The sequence below is a fragment of the Argentina silus genome (genome assembly GCF_951799395.1).
Source record: "Argentina silus genome assembly, chromosome: Y".
Lineage (NCBI taxonomy): Eukaryota > Metazoa > Chordata > Actinopteri > Argentiniformes > Argentinidae > Argentina > Argentina silus.
Genome location: NC_139654.1, coordinates 16663774 through 16682928, shown reverse-complemented (window position 1 = coordinate 16682928; position 19155 = coordinate 16663774). Strand labels below are relative to the sequence as shown.

Sequence of the window (19155 nt, the reverse complement as noted above, 5' to 3'; positions counted from 1 at the left end):
CGTTTCATAAACATTCTAACTATTAGGTATACCAAAAAAATTATAATAAAAAATTCATATGTGTGCCTTCCACACGTTGAGTGTCCCTGACACCTCTTCGCGATTAATGTGTTAATTAGCCCGTCGGCTCTCAGCGAGAAGTTTATCTAGATTAAACAAAAACACAAACAAACAACAAACTGCAGATTTTAACTCACAACACAAATTTACAGGACTCGAACCTGAGGGGAACCCAGAACAGAATTTACAAGACTCGAACCTGAGGGGCTGTTAACCCAGAACAGAATTTACAGGACTCGAACCTGCGGGGTTGTCAACCCAGAACAGTATTTACAAGACTCGAACCTGCGGGGCTGTTAACCCAAAATCGCTAGCACCTAGGCCACGGGACCTAGGATTTTTTAATTCACAAATATTGTGGTCTTACCTCTTCCGAGTTCAATGTCTTTATGGACTCGCCATGCCTGAGAACTCCGTCCCTCTCCTTTCAGGCGCCTTTCTCTCAACCTTTGTGTTCTGAACTTTCAAAGGGAGGATTTCGGCTCCAGGAATATATCCTGACCGTATACGAGTTGACCTTGGCAGAGAGACGACGAACTCAGGGCAGGCGATCCCGGACGAGCCCCCAAATTGTGGTGGAAGTCTAGGATTTACCACTCTGTACTTTAGCTCTTCGGAGGTAAGAATCAAGACACAAGTCCTGAGTAGCCACAATAGCTGAGTCCGGTATTTATTGCTTGCAAACAAGAGACAAGAGGGTAACAGCAGCCCAGCGTAGAACCGGGGGTCCGTTCAGCACAAGTCTGAAGAGACAATGATCAGGTTTGTCTTTTATACAGTTTGAACATAATAGTAGGCACCGCCACGGCTACTGGCTGATGGGCTTGTGTTTACGTGAGAAAGGGCGGGAGAGAATGAACAATGGGGAGGCTTTCTTACTGATTAATCGCCGTTCAACATTTCACACCTATCGGCAGGATGCGCCTGTCCCCCCATTATTGCTCTCTCCCACCACTCTCTCAGACATCACCGCTGTTCATATGGTAAATCATACAGTGCTTCTCGGAACAATGGCTATAGAACTTTAGAGGTGTGGCAAGAGAAAATGTAATCACAGTAGTTACACAAGTTGTATCAGTCATATGAAAGTGTATAACCTGAAAATAGTTCTATGAATGTATTTTCCATAACACCTGACACGATAGTGTGTCCCCCCTCAGGAGGCTCTACCCACGATCATGCACCTGCTGTTCAGCTGCCTTAGTGGCTTTGCCAAGAGCTAAACAATAATCGAGAAGCATGTCTGCTCGTCTCAGATCAAAAGTACCGGGTAGTGACATTGGTCTGCCTGTGATGACTTTGAAGGGACTCAGTCCTGTGGTATTATTATGTGTTGCTCTAATACTGCACAGTACTGCAGACAGGGCCTCTGGCCAAGGCACCCCTTCCTGATGCATTTTGGTGAGTCTCGCTTTAAGACTTCGATTAATTCGTTCCACCTGCCCAGATGATTGAGGGTGATGGGGACAGTGGAGTGACCACTTAACTTCCATCATCATCCTGCTGACTTCTTCACAGACTCTTCCAGTGAAGTGAGAGCCTTGGTCAGAGTCTATGTGACGTCACATGAGATCGGGATGTCCCACACTCATCATGACAATTTGTATTTTGTACTTTCTGCCTACCCAAACTCGACATCTATTGCACGCCTGACCGTCCCTCTCTGAGTAGCCCCTCCCAAGGTTTCTTCCATTTTTTTATTTTCCTGTAAGGTTTTATGTGGGAGTTTTTCCTTGTTCTCTGTGAGGGTCTCAGGTTGGGGGGTGTTGTGTACCAACACTTATTGTCTTTCATATAGGGGCATTATGAAACCGTTTTAGACTATAACAGTGATGAAGGGCGATACAAATCAATGAATCAAATAGAATAGAATTTTATTATCTATTCCCATTATTTGTACTATCCTAGCATGTACTATTGTTTTTTTCTTTCTATTTCACTATTGGTCTGCTTTGCTTGGGTTTTACATGCATAGTGCTTTAATTATCTATTACCATTGTTTGTATCTTTTTAACATGTAGGCTACTGCTGTTTATTGATTGTTTTCCTATTTTTCTTCTATTGTGTTATTGTTTCTTTTTTACTTGATTTTTATGTACAGCACTTGGGGCTGCAGTCTCTGTACGGAAATGTGCTCTATAAATACATTTATTATTATTATTATTATTATTATTATTATTATTATTTGTTCTGGTAGACCCCATCGTGGAAGGATTTGTTTGACTAGCACTTTGGCTGTATGTAAAGCAGTTCGCTTTTTGGTAGGGAAGGACTCCACCCATCGAGAGAACGACCACCAACACATCTTGATGCCCCCCATACTTCAGGAGTGTGATGTAGTCCATCTGGAGGTGTCAAAAAGGTCCTGAGGGTGCTGGAGTCGTGCGCTGTTGCACCTTAACTCTTCCTTGGTTGTTGTTTTTCTGACAGGTAGGGCACTGAGATACAACTCTTTCTGCCTCTTTCCTGAAAGCTGGATTCCACCACTGGTTGGTATAGCGGTGAACCATTTTGTCTGTTCTGATGAGTAGCCAGATAGGGTCATAGCTTCCGAGGGCCCACAGTGCTTTGACCATACCACCACACTGCATCTGTGCCCAGTTTGGCTCCTGATTCCATCCAGGACCATATTTCCCCCTTCTCTGCAGTGTCCTGCATCTGTTGGATGTGTTTCAGCGTATCGATGGTGTACACTACTGGAGTTGGAGTTTGTTTTGCTGCCGCCTTTGCAGCACTATCAGCTAGGCCGTTGCCTTTGCTTTCTCCTGTGACAGCTTTTGTGTCAGCTTTTGTGTGAGCTTTAGTCTTGATGGACACTTGCTCAGGTTTCTGTAGGACCACCAGTAGATCGTGGACCATCTCTCCATTCTCGACTGGCACTCCTAATGCATTGAGGAATCCTCGATTCCTCCAGATTTCTCCAAAGTCATGAGTCATGCCGAAGACATCTTGTATCTGTACCTCTAGCACACAGGTGTCAAACTCATTCCATGGAGGGCTGAGTGTCTACAGGTTTTTGCTCTTCCCATCTACTTGATTGATGAATTAAGGTCACTAATTAGTATGGAACTCCCCTCACCTGGTTGACAAGGTCATAATTAAAAGGAAAAACCAAAAACCTGCTGACACTCGGCCCTCCATGGAATGAGTTTGACACCTGTGCTCTAGCAGGTTATGTCTCTTTCTCTGGGACTCATCTCCCAGAGAAAGTATAAACTACCCATGGAATTTGACCTTGGAGGCCACAGGTCCTTATCCCTCTACTCCCCTTTCTCCAGCACCAGGTGTTATTTAGTCTGCGTTATGTATTTGATAGGTTGCTACTAGGCCAAAGGTGAGGGGCTCATAGAATACTTGAAAATAAAATACAGAAAGCATGGGACAATTCTAACAGGTTACCATATAAAGCCAGCAGCCACACCACCCTGCATCCTTCTGCTGGCTTGTCTGGGAAGCAAAGCAGGCTATGCCTTGGTCAATCCTTGGATAGGGGACCAAAACAGGCTGCTGGAAGTGGTGTTGGAGGACCAGTAGGTGGCACTCCTCCCTCTGGACTTAGAGGCCCCAGGGCAGTGAATGGGGCACTGCCTTGCAGACTTCAGATGAAATGTTAAACCGAGGTCCTGACTCCCGAGTTGTGAAAGATCCCATGGCACTTATCGCAAGAGTAGGTGTGTTAATGCTAGTGTCCTGGCTAAATTCCCATTCTGGCCCTTCTACTATCATGGCCACCTAATCGTCCCCTGCTTTCAATCTGATCCATTGACCCCACCAGACGCTGGATATATATTTGAGGTATTTTTGCCTAAAATGTTATCGTCAGGTTCAATTGGATTTAAATCTGAACATTGACTTGGCCAGTCAAGAAACTTCAGCTTTTTGGCATTTGCTTCTACTCAAGTAGACAAGATGTTTCTATGCACTTCAGAATACATGCTGATAACAGCAGCAGAAATTTCAAATCCAAACTGTTCAGTACAGAGCTAAAATAAGACAAAATGCTTTCTCTGTCCAATACTTATGGAGGTGTGTGTGTGCGTGCGTGCGCGCTTGCTCCTCCCAGACTCCACGAACAGATGATGAAGATGAACCAGTCTCTCCACAGACTGCAGGGAACATGGCGGGAGGCGCAGAGCACGGGCGGCCCAGCGGCAGAGCAGCTCCGCAAGCAGTTTGAGCGTCTGATGACCGTCTACCTGTCCACTAAAGCTGCAGCCACACAGCCGGCCATGCTGCAGTGCTGCCTCAACCTGCAGGCCTCCAGCGCTGCACTGCTGGTCCAGCTCGGTCTCAATAACCAGGGACCTGAACACACACAGCTCTCATTCCCTCTGCCCCCTCTACACAACAGCCTTCTCTGCTACGTACCAGGTACTTCTACCTCACCTCACGACACAAGTAATGAACAAATTCCTGTGACACATACTTTATGGGAATGTAGTTATCTGCATTGTTCTTTTAATTTAACATTAGTTAATGTTTTCCTCTGTTTATGTTCGGTGTCACTGTGTTGGCTTTAAGTTAACATTTACACACACATTCATTCATTCATTCATTCATTCATAATGCAAGTATCACAACCCCTACACATCAGAAACAGATGACCCTACTGTTTCTAACTGTGCTAACACAAGCTAGGATGACTCTGTGGAGTGGTTGAATGTGACATGGTTCTTGTGTGTGTCTCAGAGTTCTTTGCAGAGAACTTGGGAGATTTCTTCATCTTCCTGCATCGATTTGCAGACGAGGTTCTGGAGTCTTCTGCTGAGAGCTTGAAGCAGGTCCTCAACTTCATCACTGTTTTCATGGGGAACGTGGAGAGGTATGCACCATGACTGTTTTACCCCACGGACCTGGATTAAGGTTACTCATAAGCCCTTTCTCAACTCTTAGGAACACAACTCTTTGCGTCCTCCACTTGCTTTGTCCTCAAAATGCATTGGAGGAGAATATGTGAGGGGAGGAACCTAGATCTTCTCCTCCAATGTGTTTTCAGTAGGACGCGAGTGGAGGAAGGAGGAGGGGACGCGAGGCGTTGTGTTCCCTAACAATTGAGAAAAGGCTATAGACTAAACAGCCTCTTCACTGGAGAATCTCCATTTCAAGTGTGACTTAGTCCAGGACTTGGTTTGCCTCATTGTCTACAAATGACACCTTATTCGTTATATAGTGCACTACTTTTTTCTAGAGCCACATCTGGTATGTTCATCTGTTCATCTGTCAAGGTTGAAGAGGGGATGAATAAAGTTTATTTTCATGTAGTTATTTTAGGAACACAGAGAACAATAGGCTTGTCTATTTGCACTGACTACCATAGGCTTGCATGTCCTGGTACATCATTGTACCGTGAAACCCCCTGTTTCTATGACAATTAATTGTTGCCCAAACTTCCATGATCGTCACATCTCTAGTTATGTGAACCTGTACTTCCCACCTAGGATGAAAAACCCTCATCTTCGGGCGAAGATGGCAGAGGTGCTAGAGGCTGTGATGCCCCACATGGAACAATCATCACCTGGCATGGCTCAGCCAATCATGTTCCAGCGCCAGAGGGTCTTCTGCTCCTACCGCCACGCCCCCCACCTCGCCGAGGCGCTCATCACTGTGTTTGTGGATATTGAGTTCACTGGTGAGTTACTGAGGTGTGAGTGAGAAAGAATAGTCAAACTACTCAAAAGCGATTTTTATGATGAGACTCAAACAAATGACTTCCTGGTTTTCCTTTTGTTCTCTCCTCAGGTGACCCTCACCAGTTTGAACAGAAGTTCAACTACAGGAGACCCATGTATCCTATCCTCAAGTACATGTGGGGGAAGGAGAGCTACAGAGAGAACATCAAGGTAAGGCCCATTCTTCACTTCATTTACTAAGAATGTTCTTGAAGGGGCAATCTGGGATTCAAACAACAATAAAGTGGTCTCCCCGCCACTTGTTTTGATAAACAGTTAAGGGATTGGGCTGGAGAAATGTTAACACTCTAAAATGCATAGACGGAGCTCTGGATGCAAACTGACCACCATTTACAACGACATTGTTATACAAACAATAGAGTAAAACAAGCTTATATTTTGGGTTCTGATGGGGTAAGACAGTTGAACCTTGGTCATGAGGCATTTCTAAGTTATATTCTCAATATCCAATGGCTATATATCATTACTTTAAAAGTCAAAATCTGGATGTTCCAATCCCAGATTGCCCCTTTAATCATCGAGAAGGAAACAACACTGTCTGAAACCATTGGTTTGTTTACGTGCCAAAGTGCTTATGTTGAGCAATGTGTATCCCAGCGTCTGGCGGACTATGCGTCTAAGAACCTGGAGGCAATGAACCCACCACTGTTCCTGAGGTACCTCAACCTTTTGATGAACGATGCTGTCTTCCTATTGGACGAGGCCATACAGGTGAGACTCCTCTTTAGTTAAACTGAATGTGCTGTGTGTGTTTTACCATAATGAACTGTCGATCTTTGGCCTCGTAAGTTCTTATGCTTTACATGAATCTTCTTTGAGAGATGAACTCTTCATGTTGCAATAATCACACACACACACACACCTTGTCTCACCTTTCTCTGATTGGTCCTTTTTCTTGTCAGTATCTGAGTAAGATCAAGCTGCTGCAACTGGAGAGGGACCGGGGGGAGTGGGAAAGGCTAGCCCCTGACGCCCGCAGAGAGAAGGAGTCCAGTCTGCAGATGTTAAGCCAGTTTGGTCGCTTCCACAACATCATGTCCAACGAGACCATCGGCACACTGGCTTTCCTCACATCAGGTTAGAGAAGGAAGGGTTAACTTCGATCGTCCAGTGTGTGTATTTCATCGGGTTTGTGTTTGATCATCAAAAGAAGTGTGTATTGGCAACCTTCAAATGATTGTCCTACAATATTCAGTATAATGAGTATTGTTCTTGTATTGTCCTGTTTTGTATCTGAATATTGAGGCAGATACTCCTCTCTCTCCCTCCAGAGATCAAGGGTATCTTTGTGCACCCGTTTCTGGCTGAGAGGATCATCTCCATGCTCAACTACTTTCTACAGCACCTGGTGGGACCCAAGATGGGTGCTCTGAAGGTGAAGGACTTCAGTGAGTTTGACTTCAAACCTCAACAGCTTGTCTCTGACATCTGCACCATCTACCTGAATCTGGGGTATGTAGTCTAGACAGCAGTCTATTTTCAGAAGGGGAAAAAAAGCAAAGCCGAAAACATTTACAAATAACTGTCAATAATTATACTCCACTTGTAGGTCTCTTCTTCTTATATTGTTCCACAGTATATGGTTCATTCTCTGTGGATCGAAACAGGTATCGAAACCCTTAAGCCATCAATTTGTGTCCTAGCCGTTTTAACATGGTCTCTCTTGCTTTGTTGCAGTGATGAGGAGAATTTCTGCGCCACGGTTCCTAAAGACGGACGGTCCTACTCTCCCACCCTCTTCTCTCAGACTGTACGCATTCTGAAGAAGATCAACAAGCCTGGAGACATGATTGTGTCCTTCAGTCTGATCGCTGACAAAATAAAGGTTGGATACCAGAGACATTACATTTTCACATACGTTCATTGTATGAGGCCAGCATTGCATTGAAATACAATGAAGTACACATACTTGTTACAAGACTCAAGCATCATACTTATTTGAGAGGGATCTGTCCTGTCAAGTCTCTGCTGTCACTGTATTATCAGCGATTTTTCCCCTCAATTCAGTTCATTAATAGAACCTTTTCAGTTGCATGACTAACATTCTACTTGACATAACACAGTGAAAATGTTTGAGAAACATTTTGAGACAACACGCAGTACAAAAAAGCTAATGGGATGAAAAATAAATATTCAAGCCAAATTGGGCAATGACACAAGCCCAAACTAATGACTGTGTCTGCCTGCCTGCCTGCCTGCCTGCCTGTTTGTTTGTTTGTTTGTCTGTTTGTCTGTCTCAGTCTCATGCAGACAGACATCAGCAGGAGGAGGAATCCTACTCGGACATCCCAGATGAGTTCCTGGACCCCATCATGTCGACCCTGATGCTTGACCCTGTGTTGCTCCCCTCCTCTAACGTCACAGTGGATCGCTCCACCATCGCACGCCACCTACTCAGGTCGGTTACCCCCTCAGGGCAGAGTCTACCATTCCAGTCTTGGGGGAGATCCCATGATGTAAATACTTCTGTTTCAGCCCACGTCTGAATCAGATGCGTCAGAGCTGGGCTGGAACCACTCTGGGAGGGCCCGCCACAGATGGAATCTTATAATAAACACTGCCTTAAGTGTAGGTGTAACAAGATCCTTAACACAGAGGCGGACTCAGTCGGTCTGGTAAGGGCAAACCCCGTTTATTAATGCTCAATCTCTCGTCGACTTTCCAGTCGTAGCTTTCCAGCTTTTTTACCCCAAAGCAGAGGCACACACATCTTAAACCATTTCGTTAACGAGGCTTCATTCGCAACAGGTGCGCAACGAAGCCTCGCTTCCGTAACCCTTGCCACGGTCCTGTAGCTCCCTCTACAGGCCGAACGCTGCATGTCCCCCCACCGCCCGACACAGGCCGGGGACACGACGGCCGACAACCTATTCCCCCCCCCCTGCCCGGGAGAGGAAGTCTGCCACGACCATCTGTGCCCCTGGTCTGTGCACGACCGAAAAGTTGAAGGGCTGCAACGCGAGATACCACCGAGTGATCCTCGCGTTCACATCCTTCATGCGGTGGAGCCACTGGAGGGGAGCATGGTCGGAATAGAGGGTGAAAGCGCGACCCAGCAGGTAGTAGCGGAGGGCGCCAACCGCCCACTTGATGGCGAGGCACTCCTTCTCCACCGGCCCTCCCTCTCCGACAGTTTGCGGCTCAGGTACAGCACCGGCCGGTCAGCCCCCTCCACCCGCTGGTTCAGCACTGCTCCCAGGCTTCTATCCGACGCCTCCGTCTGTAGGGAGAAAGGGAGGTTAAAATCAGGCGCATACAGGACCGTTTCTCCACAAAGAGCGCCCTAAAGGGCCTTGAACGACCCCTGGCACTGGCCTGACCATTGGACCGGATCCGGGGCACCCTTCCGGGTGAGGTCCGTCAAGGGACTGGCCAGCTTCGAGAAGCCCGGCACGAAATGCCGGTAATAGCCAGCCAGCCCCAGGAACGCCCTCACCTCCTTCTTCGTCTTGGGCCGCGGAGAGGCGGCGATGGCCGCAGTCTTTTCAACCTGCGGCCGCACCTCCCCTCGACCCAAGTGGTACCCCAGATACCGGATCTCCCTCCGCCCGATCACGCACTTTTTCAGGTTGGCCGTCAGCCCCGCCTGCCTCAGGGACCGCAGAACAGCAGCCACATGCTGCGCCCAGGTGTCACTGTAAATGACTGTCATCCAGATAGGCAGCAGCATAGGCAGAGTGCGGCCGCAGAATGCGGTCCATGAGGCGCTGGAAAGTGGCTGGGGCTCCGAACAACCCGAAAGGGAGCACCGTGAACTGATACAACCCGAGCGGAGTGGAGAATGCAGTCTTCTCCCGGGATACCGGCGAGAGGGGAATCTGCCAGTATCCCTTTGTGCAATCCAATGTCGTAAAAAACCTGGCCGTGCCAAGCCAGTCCAAGAGCTCGTCAACCCGGGGCATCGGGTAGGCATCGAATTTGGAGACCGCATTAACCCTTCTATAATCCACACAGAACCGTATAGACCCATCCGGCTTGTTGACAAGCACGATGGGGCTACACCAGTCACTGCGGGACTCCTTGACCACACCCAGCTCCAGCATGGCTTCCAATTCCTTGCACACAATGTCTCGTTTGTGTACCGGCACCCTATAGGGACCCGTGCGCACCGTTAAACCCGGCTGCGTTTCTATATGGTGGTCGATAAGCGTAGTCCGACCGGGCAGGGGAGAGAACATGTCAGCGAACCTAGCTTGCAAATCTGCAACGTCCGTGGCCTGGCTAGCAGAGAGATGGTTATCAATACCGACAGGAGTGCTAATTTTTGATTTTGGGACTTCCGGTCCGGTCATCTCTCTCTGGAATTATTGTAGCCAGAGCGACCACGTTGTTCCATTTTTTAAGGAGATTTACGTGATACACCTGCAAGCTATCCCCCCGGTCCGAGCGTACTACCTCATAATCCACGTCCCCCATGCGACGTGTGACCACAAACGGCCCTTGCCACTTCGCGAGTAATTTCGTGCTGGAGGTGGGTAACAGTACGAGCACCTTGTCTCCCGGTGAAAATTCTCGCAGGTTAGTTCCAGGTTAGTTAGGAATGGCTGCGGGATTTACCCACTGACATTCGCGACAGGAAGCGCACCACCTACGCACCTCTGCCCGAATTCCCGGCCAGTAAAATCGAGCCATTATACGGTTTAGTGTCTTATCATAACCTAAACGGCCCGCCATGGGGTTGAAATGAGCCGCCTGGAAGACCATTTCCCGGCAGCTACAGGGAACCAACAACTGGGTTACTTCCTCCTGACTATGCAAGTCTTGACTCACTCGGTATAACCTGTCGCTGATGATCGCAAAATAGGGGTGGGTGCGCACTGTGTCTGGCCGTACCAAAGTACCATCAATCGCTATCACTTGGTCATAGGCCGATCGTAGGGTCTCGTCACGAGACTGCTCGAGGGGGAAGTCACCTAGCAGCGGGTAGTTCCGCGGGGAAATCTTGGGTTGAGACCCCCCCGCCGGCTCCGGCTCCTCGGCAGTGTCGCCAGGCGCCGCCTCAGCACAGAGCACATTACACGCCTCACACCTCCCTCTCTGTCATGCACGCACCCCGGTAGCCCGCTTTACCGCTTGAGGAAACCCCTCCCAATCTACACCCAGAACAAGGGGATGCGTGAGGCGCGGGCTAACCGCCGCCTGTACACTATGCTTTTTTCCCTCATAATGAATTTCGATAGCGACCACAGGATATTCGTGAAGGTCCCCATGCACACACTTCACCAACACCCTCGATGCCTTTAACAATGCCCCGGTCGAACCAGGCGCTCCTGGATCATGGACTGCATGCAGCCCGAATCCAAGAACGCCTGGTGCGTGTCGTGTTGTATCCTTACCGGAACACAATACGCCTCTCCTGGTCCGGGGGGAGGGCCCGGTATGTTGCCGATGCGGACGACCTGCCCCACCTCCATCACTGGGCAATCCGCCTGGACATGGCCCGGCCGCCCGCGGTGTCAACACACCCCCCCTGCCGTTCGGGGTGCTTCTTGTGGGGCCAGGGCTGGTTCTCGACGTGTCTGCCCCTGCCATCTCGTCCTCGGGGCCGGCGCCAGCCCCTCCTCGTCCGGCGCCACGGCTCCTTCCGGGCGCCGGCCCCCCGCCCCCTGGTGCGGGGCCGGGGTTGGCCGCCGGGGCTCCCGCGGCGGGAGGGAAAGATGGTCCTCTGCCAAGGTAACGACGGCTGCGAGATCCTGGGGCCGGTGGTACTGGACCCAGGTGGCGGTCCGGGCCGGGAGCCCCGTGAGGAACTGCTCCAACACCACCCCGTCCCTGAGCTGTTCCCTGGGTCCAGCCACTGCCACACGCTGTCCCGCAACTGCTGGGCGTAGGCAAAGGGCCGGCTCCCCTCCTCCATCGTCAGGGCCCCGAACCGGCGACGGTGTTCCTCCGGGGTGAGGCCCAGGCGGTCTCGAATCGCCCGGGCTAGGGAGGGATAATCCCGCTGGGTGGCTGTTGGCAGGCTGTGGGCAGCGAGCTGCGCGTCGCCCGACAGGAGGGGCAGCAGATGGTACACCCACTCGCCGTCCGGCCACCCCGAGATCCTCGCCGTCCCCTCGAACACTGCCAGGAACGCCTCCGGGTGTCCAGGTCCCCCATCTTCTGGAGGTGGACCTTGTGCCGACCCGGGCGCCGGTCCCGCTTTGATGGCCCCGACGAGCTCCCGGAGGAGGGCACGGTCCTCAGCCCTCGCCGTCTCCATCTCTCCCATCACGGACTGCTGCTCCTGCTGTTGGTGGGCCTGCTGCTCCAGGATAAGGGCCATCCTTCCGATGGCCGCGCTTAATGTCTCCATTTTCTTCTTTTTTTATCCGCCTTCACTCTGTGTCCCAGGTTGGGCGCCAATGTAACAAGATCCTTAACACAGAGGCGGACTCAGTCGGTCTGGTAAGGGCAAACCCCGTTTATTAATGCTCGATCTCTCGTCGACTTTCCAGTCGGAGCTTTCCAGCTTTTTTACCCCAAAGCAGAGGCACACACATCTTAAACCATTTCGTTAACGAGACTTCATTCACAACAGGTGCGCAACGAAGCCTCGCTTCCGTAACCCTTGCCACGGTCCTGTAGCTCCCTCTACAGGCCGAACGCTGCATGTCCCCCCACAGTAGGTCAGTGGAGGCTGGTGTTTGATACCATTCCTCATTCCATTTCATGCATTACAATGAGCCTGTCTTCCAATTTCTACATCTGAAGAGTTTAAAATAAAACACTGAAGAATGGAGGATGGGTCAAACATAAGACATACATTTATTCCCAATAATTACTTCAAACAGTGATGGACATGATGAAGCGAACTCAACACAAGTGGTCACATGACCAGTTAACACAAGTTAATATTACGTTATATCTGACTCCAAAATATATTTTATGGTTAATAATGATTGATAATGATTTGCTCATCCCTGTGTGTCAGACACTCGATCATATCGGATCCTAGATTCTATTAAGAATACCCAATATGCGATGACCATGCTTATACAGTTGTGGTCAGAAGTTTACATACACTTGTAAAGAACAAGAATGTCATGGCAGTCTTGAGTTTCCAATCATTTCTACAACTCTTATTTTTCTATGATGGATTGATTAGAGCACATACTTCTTTGTCACAAAAAACATTCATGAAGTTTGGTTCTTTTATTAATTTATTATGGGTCTTCTGAAAATGTGACACAATCTGCTGGGTCAAAAATATACATACAGCACCTTGAATTATCAATTTTGGTGATGTAGAAAGTTGTGTCAAATTTGCTTTGTGGCATGGCCTCTTAACTTCTTATGAGTGATTATGATTGACTACAGCTGGTGACTTATTTCAGTCCATTTAAATAGGGCTCGTTTGATACATTCAGCCAAAAACGCTACAATGGGAAAGTCTAAGGAGCTCAGCACGGATCTGAAAAAGCGCATCATTGACTTGAACAAGTCAGGAAAGTCACTTGTAGCCATTTCAAAGCAGCTACATGTCCCAAGATCAACTGTGCAAACAATTGTTTGTAAGTATAAAATGCATGGCACAGTTGTGTCACTGCCACGATCAGGAAAAAAACACAAGCTATCACCTGCTGCTGAGAGAAAATTGGTCAGGATGGTCAAGAGTCAACCAAGAACCACCAAAAAGCAGGTCTGCCATGAATTAGAAGCTGCTGGAACACAGGTGTCAGTGTCCACAGTCAAGCGTGTTTTACATCGCCATGGGCTGAGAGGCTGCCGTGCAATAAGGAAGCCGTTGCTCCAGAAGCGGCACCTTAAGGCTCGACTGTTAGCTGCTGATCACATGGACAAAGAAAAGGCCTTCTGGAGGAAAGTTCTGTGGTCAGATGAAACAAAAATTTAGCTATTTGGCCACAATGACCAGAAATATGTTTGGAGGAGAGAAGGTGAGGCCTTTCACCCCAAGAACACCATACCTACCGTCAAGCATGGTGGTGGTAGTATTATGCTCTGGGCCTGTTTTGCTGCCAGTGGAACTGGTGCTTTACAGAAAGTAAATGGAATAATGAAGGAGGATTACCTCCAAATTCTTCAGGAAAACCTAAAATTATCAGCCAGAAGGTTGGGTCTTGGACGTAGTTGGGTGTTCCAACAGGACAATGACCCCAAACAGACATCAAACGTGGTAAAGGAATGGCTAAATCAGGCTAGAATTAAGGTCTTAGAATGGCCTTCACAAAGTCCTGACTTAAACCCCATCGAGAACATGTGGAGTGTGCTGAAGAAACAAGTCTGTGTCAGAAAGCCAACGAATTTAGTTGAACTGCACCGATTCTGTTAAGAGGAGTGGTCAAAGATTCAACCAGAAGCTTGCCAGAAGCTTGTGGATGGCTACCAAAAGCATCTAATTGAGGTGAAAATGGCCAAGGGACATTTAACCAAATATTAGCATTGCTGTATGTATATTTTTGACCCAGCAGATTGTGTCACATTTTCAGAAGACCCATAATAAATTCATAAAAGAACCAAACTTCATGAATGTTTTTTGTGACACAGAAGTATGTGCTCCAATCAATCCATCACAGAAAAATAAGAGTTGTAGAAATTATTGGAAACTCAAGACTGCCATGACATACATGTTCTTTACAAGTGTATGTAAACTTCTGACCACAACTGTAAGTCACAAGACATGGTGAGGAGTTACACATGGTCAAATACCTGATGTGATGACTGGAGTCTACGTGTTAACTATGCATGTGAACTTTAGACATTAATAGTGTGAACTCTGTGATAAACTGGTCATGATTTATGTTGTGCTGTTTTAACAGAACTTTTATCTAGTGCACAACCTCACATTAATGCACATAGGAAGAATGAGAATAGAGTATCAACAAAATAACCAATTTAGTAGACCGGTGGCTATGGGCCTAACCCGAGTAACTCAAAGAATATCTCGCTGTCCCACTCCTTTAAGTGTCATTCTCAACAAAGGACAAGGTGTGAGATACATTACAATCACAAAGGAATTGACAAATGGTGAGGGTACAATTTCTTCAGGATGGTCCACCAGGGTCATTCAACTGTAAATAGGTATACACATTTAAATCAAGGCTGGCGCCACCAAAATCTGTCAACACCTCCCCTGGTGTAGGTCTATGTGCTGCTTGTGAATTTCGTCAAGATGCTTTGTCGGATATTGATGTTGTTGTTACCCTCCACAGTGATCAGACAGACCCGTTCAACCGCAGCCCCCTCACAATGGATCAGATCAGGCCCAACCTGGAACTGAAGCAGCAGATCTCACAGTGGCTGGACAAACACAAGCAGGAGAGGCTGCAGACGGGGCCTAGCGGTTAGCCTTTAGAGATCTCTCGTATGAACAATGACTGTATGCACCCTTCCTTCCTCCCTTCCTTTCCTCACCCGCTAGTATGCTCTACCTGGCTTCCCAACTTGTGCTTACCTCCAGACTACAATTCCCATCTCCCCCTCATGCAGCTTGCATTTTACTCAACCACAAAGTCAATCATCACAGAAGAATTTTGGTGGCGAATATGGTGAAGAAAGCCCACTAGGTGATTTTATACTGCTCAGTAAAAGAACAGAACATTAATTTATCATATGGTGATATTGAAGGGGATCTGCCTCCAGTGTCTCTGATCTTCCTGTATACTGCTTTACTCTTGTCATAAACGTGGTCAAAACCACTGGTCAAACTGGACTTAAGCAAATGTAGCAAAACTCCTGAACGGCCATCCACTTTGCCAAAACAAAGTTTGTATTACATAGTAATAGCGTCATTGGATATAACTGTCTACTTGTATCCGAAACAAGAGGTGTAGTACAATCATTGGAATAGTCGGGGTGTTGCTTGCCTTGGCTGCTCACAAAACAGCGCCATTTAGTTACTTGTGAGTTGTTCTTTTGAACTTTTACATGCACAGAAGTGAGGTGTGATTTTGTATGTGGGAAAGATTAACAATTTGATAGCATGCATTTGTATGTCTGTATGTCTTTTTTTTTTTAAAGATTTTACTGGTTGAAAGTGTCACACTTTTACATTGATATCTACTTGGCTAGGAATTTTGCATTCATAGTATCCCATTATTTGCCTGGAAACTTTATCATTAACTTTTGAAATTATTGTAAAGAATAATTGTATTTAATTGATTTCAAATTGGATTGATTTTAAAAGTCTTTATTACTGAACTGCACATATTTTAGTTTTTGCCATCTGGGATATAAGAAATGTTACATACCAATGAAAACAAATGATGTGATACAGTTGATGCCTATACATGATGAAAAGATGCATCATTGAAGAAAACATGTTTGAAGACAAGTAAAGGATTTCATTCAGAATATCTTGTCACAATTATTGACAGATGAGTCTAAGCTTGCCAAATGGGAATGATTCCAAAAATGTCAATTTAATCATATTTAGCTAAGTGCGTATTTGCAATCCGCGTGACTTTTGTAGAATTTTGGGAGAAATTACGTGCCATAGCTAAGCAGAATCACGTCATTTGTACGTATTCAACACCTTTATTAGCATTTCTTGTTCTTATACAAACGACCATACGCTGAGTAATCGATAAGCAGGCACTTACTGAAGACTTTTTACCTGGCACTAAGACAGCCTTAGTTCATATTTGAGACCAATTTAGACATTTCCTCAATGGTCTGGAACTGGACAGGGTCAACTGTGCCAACAACACTTCTTAATTTCAAACATTTGACATAATTAAAATACTATTGTACATTTTCACATTATAAAATGATAAATTCTCTAACTTGGTCGTGTTCTAACTTGACAAAATGTATTTTATTTTATTTATCCCTTATTTTACCAAGTAAGTTGACTAAGAATACAAAAGGGGGAGCATATTCGCCTCATAGGAAGGCGTCACACTACTGCCTCAAACATTGAGAGCAGGTTGGATGCTACTTGCATGGTGTTTGCCCCGCTGGTGTCCTTCAGCCATTTGATGAAAAGTTCTCTGTCCTTCCCAGCGGCAGGAATAAACACAGGACCACAAAGGCTTTGTGAAAACCTTGGTCTTCCAGTTTGTTTCCCAAAACTTCACAAATCCCCGACAGGGCGGTCACCGGTTTGTCACCCATGGTACGGCAACAAAGTCCTTGTGTTTCTTCTGTGAAGTGGTCGACATCCATTGGCACTCACCAAGATCACTGAGGGGCGCGGCGGCGACATCTTTTGTCATTGTCGGAATCGGGACAAATAGCCAAAATGCGGGGTGTTCACCTGACTCCATCTCTATTTTGCATTCCGTTGCTCTCTCTCACTATGAACGATCACTCTGTGTTGTGATGCGCGTTGACATAGGCACCTGCTAGATTGTAGCGTGTGTTTGGATGAGTTGGGATTGATAAACTGACATACAATCACTGAGAACTTTATTAGGAACACCTGGACACCTTCTCATGGTGGAGGTGGTGCAATCGTCCAATCGCTTGAATGCCACAGCCTATTTGAGTATTGTTGCTGACTATGTGCATCCCTTCATGGCCACAATTCTTCTAATTGCTACTTCCAGCATGATAATGCACCATGTCACAAAGCAAAAGTCGTCTCAAACTGGTTTCATGAACATGACAATGAGTTCAGTGTTCTTCAGTGGCCTTCCCAGTCACCGGATCTGAATCCAAGAGAACACCTTTGGGATATGGTAGAATGGGACATTCACAGCTTGAAAGTGTACCTGACAAATGTGCAGTAATTGCGTGATGCAGTCATGTCATCATGGACCAGAATCTCAAAGGAATGTTTCCAACTTCTTGTGGAATCAATGCCACGAAGAATTGAGGTTGTTTTGAGAGCTAAAGGAGGACCTAACCAGCATTAGAAAGGGTTCTAATAAAGGGAGTATTACCCAGTATTAGTATAGTGTTGTAATCAAGGTAGGCTGTACCCAGTATTAGTATAGTGTTGTAATAAAGGGAGTATTACCCAGTATTAGTCTCGTGTTCTAATAAAGGGAGGTCCTACCCAGTATTAGTATAGTGTTCTACTAAAGGGAAAGCCTACCCAGTATTAGAAAAGTGTTCTAATAAAGGGAGGCCCTACCCAGTATAAGTGTAGTGGTCCTAATAAAGGGAGTATTATCCAGTATTAGTATAGTGTTGTAATAAAGGGAGTATTACCCAGTATTAGTATAGTGTTGTAATAAAGGGAGTATTACCCAGTATTAATATTGTGTTCTAATAAAGGGAGTATTACCCAGTATTAGTGTAGTGTTGTAATAAAGTGCCACGAGAGTTATTTGTTTAACAGGTGATATGTAACATTTTCTCTGGGTGGTGAGGGGAGGCACAGCTCCCTTCATCGGTTTTCCCAGCAACAGCCCACTGTCAACTGAAAATCAAACGCTAATTGTCACACACACTGGACATAGCCGAACTAATTAATTCATAATTCAACTGTCAAATATCTGAAGATATCAAGATAAAATAGTGTAACGACCCTGTGTAAGGCCCGTTAGCAGCTCCGCCAAGTGAGTTAACTCTCTTGGTGTTGTGGCTAGCGCGGCCGGTTTGTAAGCGGAAGGTTGCGAGTTCGATACCCGCTTAAGGCAAGCTGCTCTGCCCCGCCGTTCGCGACAATAGTAAAATCTAAAAATCCTGACATGAGCGCGTGAAATGTCGTACAAGGACACCATCTTTATCTAAGGAGTCTTGATAATCCCTCTTGCTCAAAAGTTTGACCAGACTGTTTGCCGCAGCGGATTCTTAAACTAAACTTGATGTCCTTTTCGATCAAGACATTTTATTTTGTTTGTTTATTTCGTTCCATTGTCTTTGAAATAACAAGGAATGTTTCATTTGAAAGCTGATTGCTGCGAACTGTTGCTAATTGCTCGGGACCTCGGCTCCTTGTTGAATGTAATGTAAATGTAAAAATGTAAATGAATGGACAGCGACGTGGTGCTGAAACAAGTTTTTTGATGGCGAGTTCGCTCGCTGTTTTAGCTATTTAGGGTCTGTCTTTTTTGGGATTCGTTTAAATGTAGCTACGTAATTTAGTATTTGTCAATAGTGGTGAATACCATGGGTGTTGTGGCAGTAACGTTACAAGGAATGACATCAGTAGCGTGTATGCTAAGCTAGCTAATGTTAACGCAAGCAAAGTTGGTTGTTCGCGCCGTTCATGACATTCAAGGTGGGTTCTATAGGCATCAGTACAGCGACAACGAGTTTTGGTTAACTGAACCCCCTTTCCCGGTTAAATAGACCTATGGCCTGTTTTAGATCTGGGTATGGACAGCTTGAACAGTTAATATTGAAAAAATACATGTTCAGGGTCCACTTTCTTTTCACCCCGCAACATGGATGTTTACATTTATTGTCAAGGATAGAAGCAGAGATTTTTGGTAAATGCAGGTTTAGGGCTACACACACTCAACTCTCTGATTTCAGGGCAGGCAGGCAGGCAGGCAAGCAAGCAAAGTGTAAA

The 19155-nt window shown here is 46.5% G+C and overlaps 1 protein-coding gene across 5 annotated transcripts in view; it reads left to right on the top strand.

Annotated features, from left to right (window-relative positions):
• The window catches only part of LOC310824271 (ubiquitin conjugation factor E4 A-like), a 40482-nt gene extending 24453 nt beyond the window's left edge, over positions 1-16029 (top strand). For 3 of the 5 annotated variants that reach the window (XM_083697136.1, XM_083697133.1, XM_083697134.1), the window contains 10 exons: positions 4124-4431; positions 4750-4882; positions 5499-5689; positions 5800-5900; positions 6348-6461; positions 6653-6827; positions 7022-7202; positions 7428-7575; positions 7991-8148; positions 14903-16029. In XM_083697136.1, the coding sequence (XP_083553262.1) occupies positions 4124-4431; positions 4750-4882; positions 5499-5689; positions 5800-5900; positions 6348-6461; positions 6653-6827; positions 7022-7202; positions 7428-7575; positions 7991-8148; positions 14903-15038 (1645 nt within the window). In that variant the 3' untranslated portion in view covers positions 15039-16029. Of the gene's footprint in view, positions 1-4123; positions 4432-4749; positions 4883-5498; positions 5690-5799; positions 5901-6347; positions 6462-6652; positions 6828-7021; positions 7203-7427; positions 7576-7990; positions 8149-14902 lie in introns of those variants that run through there. The other 2 variants (XM_083697135.1, XR_014555014.1) reach the window with 2 other exon arrangements.
• The last annotated feature ends 3126 nt before the right edge of the window (positions 16030-19155 follow it).